General features: G+C 40.6%; 1 protein-coding gene across 1 annotated transcript in view; it reads right to left on the minus strand.

The window, feature by feature from the left end:
- Positions 1-9398, minus strand: part of LOC148036245 (uncharacterized) — a 35632-nt gene extending 26234 nt beyond the window's left edge. The window contains exons 1-7 of the mRNA XM_087678902.1: positions 9338-9398; positions 9103-9234; positions 6230-6238; positions 5105-5292; positions 4823-5027; positions 4381-4629; positions 3777-4021 (exon numbers count right to left, since the gene is read on the minus strand). Coding sequence (XP_087535028.1) covers positions 3777-4021; positions 4381-4629; positions 4823-5027; positions 5105-5292; positions 6230-6238; positions 9103-9234; positions 9338-9398 — 1089 coding nt within the window. The remainder of the gene's footprint in view (positions 1-3776; positions 4022-4380; positions 4630-4822; positions 5028-5104; positions 5293-6229; positions 6239-9102; positions 9235-9337) is intronic.
- Between the last annotated feature and the right edge of the window lie 515 nt (positions 9399-9913).

Consider the following 9913-nt stretch of genomic DNA (forward strand, 5'->3'; position numbering starts at 1 on the left):
GAGAGACCCTCCTCTAGTTGGTATTTGAAAATTAATATGAAGCCTAAGAGAAGAGATTGAAGAATGAATCCACGTGTAGCAAAGATATCGTCCTAATGCTACAATCACCTCTGCCATGGAAACCAACAACAGATATAGGTTGAGGCTTTTCATAGTGTTGGCATGTTATTAAGTCATGCATATCATTAGGATTGTTGAAAAGGATTGTATGCACTGCGTTGGTATGACTGCCTTATGATTGTGCTTGTGATTATAATTGAAAGATTGAAGTGGGTATAGGGTAATTGGCTGTTAAGGCACAAGCTTTTATGCAAGAATCATAAACTACAGTTGGAATTTTCACATAAATTGGGATTTGTTGTTCATACCATCTTCTGCGAAATTTATTTTCTTTGTACTTCGAGCTCTTCTTACCTGAGTCTTTGCAATTTTCGGCCGTACACACTAAATCCCCCGACATTGGACAACTTGACACGAATAGGGTTGAGAAGAGAGAAAACGCAGCTCACTGCTATGCAGCTCAATACATAGCATTTGCCAATGATACCATGTGAGAGTGTGCAATGGAAGCAAAGAACATAGAGAGAGGAGAAGAGAGAATGAAGTAAGAAGAAATGCAGATGAAGCTGAAGGAATAAGACGTTGATCTGAACACAATACATAGCTGTCAATAGTTGGCCTCTATACATGTGAATACCACATTTGTGAGGATGCTGGGCATTGATGGCAAAGAATGATGAGAATGCAGGTGTTGATGATGAGACAGGACGCAAATATTTGCTGTTAATGCTTGGAGGCAAGGAAATGGTGACCTATACAGGCAGTCTGCTGCAAAACTGGCTAAATGTTGCATTAAAAATGAGCTGACTTGCTGCCAGGGATAAAACTGGCCAACCTTCCACTTTATGGGATGCCAGACACACAAAACCGGCTGCCCACAGAAGATGATGCTGCCCAGACTGCCACATGGCAAAACAGATGAAATATGTGCCTCAATCAGGCAGTGCAAACAGACTGAGAACTGCAGTGAATGACAACACCCTACTGCGTGCACTCATACAGAAAGCATGTCAAAGCTCCTCCATCTTCGTCAAACTTTGACAGAACGCAACTAGGCAATGACAGCATAAATCACATACTACTAATCAAGAAGTATATCTTCTGTCCAATGGTGTGGTATGTCTTTGTCATGAGCAGATGGTTGAAGAGAAGAGGCTACCTCATCTTCCTTTCAACAGTAGCTAGAGCAATCTGGTGAAGTCTTGTAGGTACTAATCTCCAAGCCTGGATAATGGCATCTGCAAATCTATTCTAAAAACCTCTCCCAAACTCTATATAGCTTGGATCTGCTAAAACTCCAATGAATGCTATGCTGGAGATGGAAGCCCAGCAAGGACTAATGTAGCCTGGGATGTTCTCATTCAGCCAGATCTAGGGGTGGTTTGGGGATCATAGACAGAGAGAGTCAAAGTAGAGCATTATTGGCAAAGCTTACTGTGAAGAGCATAAAAACTACCATACATCCTATGCAACTTCATATTACATATGCAGCAGTCATCCTGGGAGTATCCAATACGTGAATTTTATTTGCAAAACTTTGATAAAAGGCTTAATACTGCAAAGTATTTTACTCAACTAATGACAAGTTAGAAGCAAAACTAGTTTCATATTCATTTTCATTCCTCACCAAACCAAGTTAGTAAATGAACTTTGAGGATGGGGCTTCATTTATTAACTACAATCATGAGTCCCAATTAGGGGCTTTTGGTGGTCTTCACGAGCTGTATATGAGAACCTAGACATACAATGCCTAAGCTTTCAAAGCACACGATGTGGGCTAGCGCCAAACAAGCATAGCTTGTTTGTCTAAGCCACACCAAAACAATGGTTCCAACAAGGTCAGTAGATGCTCCATCTAAGCCCAATGGTATCTAAACAATTAATGTAGGGTTAGATTGGGCCACTTACTATTTGCCACTCAGAATTGACTCATTAGCAAATCCTATATGGAGTAATTGAAAATCATGCAATGCACTTAAGGCTTGAGCTTACAAAATGATTTACTGGCTATTACTTCCTACGAAATTCCTTAAGTTGACACAAGAATCCAAGCATTCCTAACTCTCATTTAGCACTTTCATGCTTAAAGATGGAAGAATCCCGAGGGGTCCACTAGGGTTTACCGTATGATACCACGTGAGTGTAAGGGAGGAGGGTTATTTAAGGGAAGGAATGTACATTTTATAAAGTAAGGTCCCATAAATAGGGGATAGATAAGGGGTATTTTCATATATTTCTTGCACGCAGGTGACTCCTTATTACTATTAGTGAATCCCCCGTGAGAAAAATTCATTGCTTAAAACACAATGTTAGTGAGTTTGGGAATCTCCTGATTCTCATTTTTTGAACACTAAAAAGGTGACACCCGAATAACATGCCCATAAGTTTCTCAAAACCATATGATATGACCTATCATTGGCACAAGAATCCAAGCATTCCTAACTCTCATTTAACACTTTCATGTTTAAAGATGGAAGAATCCTGGGGAGTCCACTAGGGTTTACCGTATGATACCACGTGAGTGTAAGGGAGGAGGGTTATTTAAGGGAAGGAATGTACATTTTATAAAGTAAGGTCCTATAAATAGGGGATAGATAAGGGGTATTTTCATATATTTCTTGCACGCAAGTGACGTCTCCTTATTACTATTAGTGAATCCCCCGTGGAAAAAATTCATTGCTTAAAACACAATGTTAGTGAGTTTGAGAATCTCCTAATTCTCATTTTTTGAACACTAAAAAGATGACACCCAGATAACATGCCTATAAGTTTCTTAAAACCATATGATGTGACCTATCATTGGAAAGCACTTTAAAAACGGAATCTATTGAGCTATAGAACGCTCAATTTAGAGTTAAGTGTTCAAGTTATGAAAAATCCAAAGATTTGACCATGTGTCCCAAACTTATGGGAAATTCCCATATTCCCCAATATGGTGTTCTAATATTTATCCTGAATGTGTGCATGCTATGATTGCCACCAACCCAGTCTTCTTGCTTCAGTTAGGCTGTGTTCTGCAGCTCTCATCAATCAAGGTCTTGCCTAGCTAACTTAAAGCCGTTTACTACTATTTGTGTGCGTGTCTACACCAATGCTATCTCTATGTTTATGTGGCTATGAGTTGAGCTGTTTGTGATCTGGATCTGTTAAAAACTAAAATTACACTGTTTTAGTTGGACATGAATAGATATGCTTTGCATGTTGGATGCAAGTTGGTTGTTTCCAGGGGTGCCGTGTGATTGCACTGCTGTGTTTCTCTATGTAGTCCAGTTGGGGTTGCTTCATTTTCCTTAGCCCAATATTTATGTGATGTTAATAAAAGCATCACATGCTCATTCAGGGGTAGAAGTTAATGGATTTTGATAAGAACATAGCGTCAGCTATCTACAATTCTCTAATCAGTAACTTTTTATTTAGATTATTCAAGTTACTGGGTTTGCTGTTCCTAAAGTGTTTGGATGCAGTGTTGTTGAGGAAACTTCAATTCAGTGAAAGCATAAAGAATTCTTTTCCAAACAAAAGAACTATGAGGATAGAGGTGAATTCAAGATTGCCTCATATCGTGCGCATTTAGGACCTCACTGAGCAAGTATGATGTAACAAAGTAGAAATGGCTTCAAGAGTTAATACACATCCCATGAGTAGAAATCTACAACCTGCAAAGAAATGGATTTACGATGCAACATGAATCCATGAAGAGAAAGCCTCCTACTTACTTCTAGAAGAAATTCTTGACCAAGCGTAGGACCACAATCTACTGGAAACTTTTTGATAGCAACATTCCTCCCATCTTTCAAACGTCCTTTGTATACCAAACTACTTCCACCAATACCTATAAGATTTGTCTTGCCAAAGCCCCGAGCAGCATCCTGTAACTCAGAATATGCAAACTGCTGTATCATGGTGCCAAGAAGAGGATCCACCTTAGAGGGAAGTCGAAATGACTGCCTAGCTGCACAACCTGCAAAAGGCATTGCATGAGCATAGACAAATATACGTCATTGTTCTGTCAGTAGAATCACAGGAGCACTCAAATCCGTCTATAACTTAATTTTCATGATGTTTAAAAAACTTGAATGCATAATTTTGAAAAAAAATATCTATTTTCCTGGTTAACAAAAGCAGTTCCATCAGATCATATCAGAAATCACTGTTTGTTCGATTGAGGTTCTAAGGCAGGTACTTCTACTGGAACTAATATTGCCAACACCATAACTTGTCAAGTTTAGATGTATACAAATATTGCCCTTCCTTTGATTTGAAGTACTCATTTCTTGTGAAGGAAATGAACAGATAAACTAGAATAACGAATGGGCATACCTGCAGAACCAGCATAGCATGTATTGTCATACACTTGATATTTCCCAGAAAGTGTGGAGTGACAGCTTAGTAAAGTTCTGAAGCTACTAGATCTGCTGTTTTCTTCGATGCTTGCAGGTTCTAAGTTCCTTGTCCTATTGTACAGGAGGAATACAAGGGAGATCACCAGAAATGCGACAGTTATTGCAGCAAATAAAACAAACATCACCACAAGAAGTTGATTGTCCATATTGGATTGTGAAGAAGCACCTGCATTTGTATCAGCTTTAATGTTGTACTATACAAAAATGTGGGAACTGAGCATTAGTACCATTTCATGAGATGAAATACAAAATATGACATAATGGAGAGTTTCCATTATCATCCCCGCAGCAGAAAAGCACTCAGAAAGACAGCATGAAGAAGCTCCACACTTGGACAGAAAAAAGAGGCATGAATTGACAGAAATCACCTGTATCGGAGGAAATATCCTTTAGATAAAGCACTCTCCAAGACCCAAAAGGAGACTCTTTTAATCTGGCTTTTTGAGTGGTGTTATGTTGTAACAACATTCTTTCTAAGGTTTGGAAATAATCTGGATCATTGCTTGATGAGGCAAAGTAAATATTCAGTATTACACTTCCATTTTTCCTTGCTCCAAGTATCACCTGTACTCGCCATTTACCGATTACATACTGTTTAGAATTCAGCACTAAAACAGAATGAAAAACTCAGTTGGTAGTACCTGAGAGGGAGAAAGATGCAGATAGGAAGCTAAGTAGCTGAGAAAAGTTTTCTCCATGTTGCGTGTAAAATTTGAAAGCCTTAAATGAACCAGGCTGATAATAACAAAAAGTGACCTCAAACACACACAACTGTCACCATGTTTATGTAAAGGGTCCAAGATCTTGTCAGTGGGACAGAAAGGACAGTCTGCACATTAGATAGGGAACATCATAACAATGTGAATGTAAGTGCATTTTGTAGATTCAAACAAGTTTCAAATAAGTGGAAATATAACTTTTGATATTAGAGCAACATTTAGAAAAGATGCAGCACCATCCATAATGTATAGACTGCTTTGATGCATAGGCAGTAGCTAAGATGATGATAATGCTGAGATAGGAGGATTCAATGACTACTCTCCATCAAATTATCCGTCATACAATTGGTCCTCTGCTTGATTAATAGCTCAAGCATACCCATGTCTAACTGGTGCAGCTGCTGTCTACTTGCTTTATGTGCGAAACCGCCTGGCCTAATGGCTAGGGCTAACACAGAGAAACTCAAAAAGTGCAACACAATGAAGATAGTCTGATGAATGCTCAACGAAAATGAATTGAGTATAGGAGTGTAAATGATACAATGGGGCCTCAAACCTCCATGTCTGGAGGACCGAGAGGCAAAGGTGAGCTGAGAGTGGTGTTGGAGACACCACTCCAGCACCATGAATAACTTAAGAGTGTGTTATACTTGTAATTGATCCCGAACTGTGATAGCAGCCATCCATCAGCACTGATGATGTCATGGGCAGCAAAGAAGGGAATGAAAACGCAATCCTCCAAGTAGCATGATGTTGTGGGATGACTGGAGGCAAAAAAACACAAGGTATGCTCGATGATGACGGCTCCACGGGAAATAGGTGTTGATAATGAAGATGCCACCTGGCTGTCCTCTTGGACATGAAAATGTAGGCTGCCAAGTTGAGAACACAGGCAGCAACGATCATGACAATAGTGGCAGCAGCTGGCAACACTGCTGGCCATGGTGAAGATCAGCTCAGTAGCAGCTCCAAATAACTGGCAACCATGGCAGCAGGCTAGGCAGCAGCTATGACAGCTGGGCCGACCTCCTCCATGCTGGTGATGACCTCCAGAGGCTAGGTGATAGCAGCAAACAGGCTAACCAAGGGTGTCATGATGGATTGCCCAAGCACCTAACATGATCTCTTCTTTTAAGTAGCCCAAGTGAAATGGTCTTGTGATTTTTTTAGAAAATAAAGGGAATAAATGGATAGCAAGACAATACTAGGATCTTCCATAAAGAACCATTATATGGCAATAGTGAAATGTCCCCCTAGGATCTAACTTGCATAGGAGACATGACATAAGTTGTCCCCACAACAAAAAATATAAAAGAAATGTACATCAGACTCACCTCCCAACCATGGAGCCAAATGGGCTTACCTCTTTAAGTGTGGGAACTTGCAGTACATTGAATCACAACCACATCCCTAGAGTTGACATCTCATACCACTAACCTACACCATCCCAATGTATGGAGGCATTCACCTACTTGCCAAGAGTCCAAGAGTGGTGATCACACAATGATGTGTAGGATAGGGCCTTGAGTCCTATAAATAGGACCTGGCTGCCCCAACCCTAACATGCGCCTAGTACATTCGCAAGTCTAGATCACATTATAACCTAGTGCCCTAGCCCAAAAGTGCCCCTAGTGCATTCACACTAGGCCACATTATGACTACTGTGACAAATATTGCCAGGGTTCATCTAGATGTCCAAGAGTATAGTACTTCCCCTTATGAACAGTTGCTGTCCTTGGCAATATCCTCAGGGAGGATAAAATGACTCTTCAACAAATGTAGCAGTTGCCAAGTTGCCTTCATCTCCAAGCTGTTCTTCCACTTGACTAAATATTGGTGTAAACAATTTGACAGGATTGTTTGGTCTTACATTCAAGAACTAGTTCGGGCTTGAGTGGAATGCAACAAGCAACATCTTCTAGTTACCTGGTCATCCTCCCTTTCATATTTCCTTCTAGTTCTTCTCATTGGGATACCGTAAAGATGATTTATGATTGGGAGCTTCTTAATGCACTGCAAACCGTACACTGTTCCAAGGCCCTAGGGAAGCCGGCCTCACTACTGACCTTTTTCCTACATCTTTAGGCAGACTATGAGACACAACTATTGGTTTTCAAGGAGACAAGTTACATACATCAGCACCTTCTCACTCGAAGAAAATACAACGATCATGAATTCAAGCAGCAACTCATGATACAATGACATCCCTCTCCTCGTACAATGCAGGCCAGTGCATATGCTGGATGCATATTCCTAACCCAGTGATTCCATCATGGAGCCCCATTATCAGCCATTCCAGAGTTGGGTGGACTGTGATCATAGCCACCCTCATTGCATGGAGTGGACTATGAATCATAGCCAGTCTCATTGCCTGGCATATATGTACAACTCAGTCGAGTACTCTCATGATCCATCAGCTCAGACACCAGAAAATTCAATGCACTATATTTGGCTTGAACTTATCTATCCAGGGATCATTCAAAGAGACTGCAAAATCTCTCCAATGCAGCTGCAACTTGCTGGCAAACTTTTGTGGTTGCATAGTTGCACCAGGCCCTTCCTTTGAAAAGTACCATAGTTTTTACTTGCCATTATCTGATTCTCAATGACTTTCCTCCCTCTCCCCCCATGTACAAGAGACTCTTCCTATACAGCAGAAAGCCAGGGCTCAGGCTCTCATGTTTCCCTTTGAGTATTTATTTCCCTTGTTATATGCCTTACAGACAACCCTACAATCCAAGGTCGAGATAATTAAAAATGACAAGAAAAAGGTGGTTGTCTGAACTAATTCGTCCAATTTAAGCAAATCATGGTCCTTGTAGCCCATCAAAGTATACAGCATTAGTTGAGCTCTCTGACTCTCCCCATCAAGCTCACTTTCTACTCACAAGGAAACTGATGAGCTTGCAAGATAGTCCATCACGGATAAACAAAGCATGGTAGTGGCATTATCATAGAAGTCCCCTATGTATGTTATTGAGGTACACAGAATTAGTTGATCCTAACATTGAACTCTCCCCCTCAAGTTCACTTCTCTATAGCCAAGGAAACTTATGAGCTTGCAAAGTATCTATGTTTCTAGTATGTCCATGGAAATATAGATAGCTACTCTATGCTTGTCAAGTATGTTCATGTAGCTATCAAAAACCTCCTTCACATTAACTTGATGCATGGGTTGCCCAACTAAATGCTGCTGATGTGTCACACTAAATTACAACAGCCTTATACACATAATCACCCATATCATAAATCTGAGAGATTATCCGAGCTATCAGTGAGACATTAATCATTTAAAAAGAATGGCATATACTTTTGCCAATGTGGCGTATACTTTTGTCATTGGCATATTAACTTTTGTCCACAAGCTGTCCACGATTGCTCAAATGTGGCAGTTCAGTGCTCCTCTAGGCTGAGAAATGTCTATATATGCCAGAATTTTAACCATTCCCCGGGACAGGAAGATGATACTAATGAGACTTTGCAAATGGCTGGAGGCATCCCTTAACAGGTACAGATACTATGGATATCTGCATCGCTACCTAAAAGTGGATGCCTTCCATCATTATGCTTATGATACATACAGGGGAAGACTAGACCGACTCGATCTTCTCAACACTGCATGTAATGGTGATACATACAGGGGAAGACTAGACCGACTCGATCTTCTCAACACTGCATGTAATGGTTAAACAATCGCAAATAACAGTGGATTACTCCTTGGAGCTCTCTTACAATGACTCTTTAAATCAAAGACACATATTGAACCTCGTTTACTTGCAATAGAGCTGCCATTAGGTTTCCCTCAGATAGAAAATCCAAAGTGTATGACTCAGGCACAATTCTAATATCCACAGCAGAATTATGGAGTGTCTCAAGGTTCATATAGACAAGACCGTCTGTAAAAGCAAGGTATCATCTACCTGTTGGGCAACTGCATTGCGTGAAGCCATGCTTCTCACTACCAGAGTATACTTGAGTTCCAATCAAGCCACCTGGCTCACAGACACAAGGCCAAGATACAGGAAGTTCGCTTGATGAAAGGCTTCCTGCAGCTGCACAAGTACACTTTCATGGTGTATTAATCTCTTTGATCAAAATGAGAAGGCAAAAGTCATGTTACCAGATGTACTCTGTTCCTTTCTAAGGGCCAGTTACCTTCCAAATAGATAGGAAGCAAGGTGGCAAGTGCTGCCCAAAACTGCTGAGCTTTAATCATTTCCCCAATCTGTGAAGGAACTTGGTAGGCTGTGATCAAGGGTTCAATCAGACAGAACTATGTTGATGTAGGAATGCAAAGCTCAAGTCTTTACAAAATGTTTTAGTGCCTTTGCCAAAATAAAGAGCAGTCTCTGCAATTGTGCGGTGGGTGCATATAAATGTGGTCTCGTATGATGGTGGGAATAAGTGCGGGTCTATGGTAATATAGGAATGCCAAGCAAGGTTATACAGTCTCTGCCAGAGTATTTTAGCAGTCTCAGCAAATGCGCATTGCATACGAGTGTGGCTCTACTATGCTATAGCAAACCAAAACTCAAGTCTCTGGGGTTGTTGCACTGCCTTTTGCCAAATTCAAGCACAGTGTGCATTGTATACGAGTGGTCTACTGTAATCAAGGAATGCAAAGCTCAGGCCTCTATAGAATGTTTTTAAAACAAAAGCAGCAACAGTCTCTTAAACCTCTGCATTTGCATAGGTGTGTGGTCTTGTGAATCACTAATGCTGTCACAGAGC

This window comes from Lygodium microphyllum, chromosome 5 (assembly GCF_053477565.2).
Source record: "Lygodium microphyllum isolate KBCC chromosome 5, Lygodium_microphyllum_v1.1.10, whole genome shotgun sequence".
In the NCBI taxonomy this organism is placed as follows: Eukaryota; Viridiplantae; Streptophyta; class Polypodiopsida; order Schizaeales; family Lygodiaceae; genus Lygodium; species Lygodium microphyllum.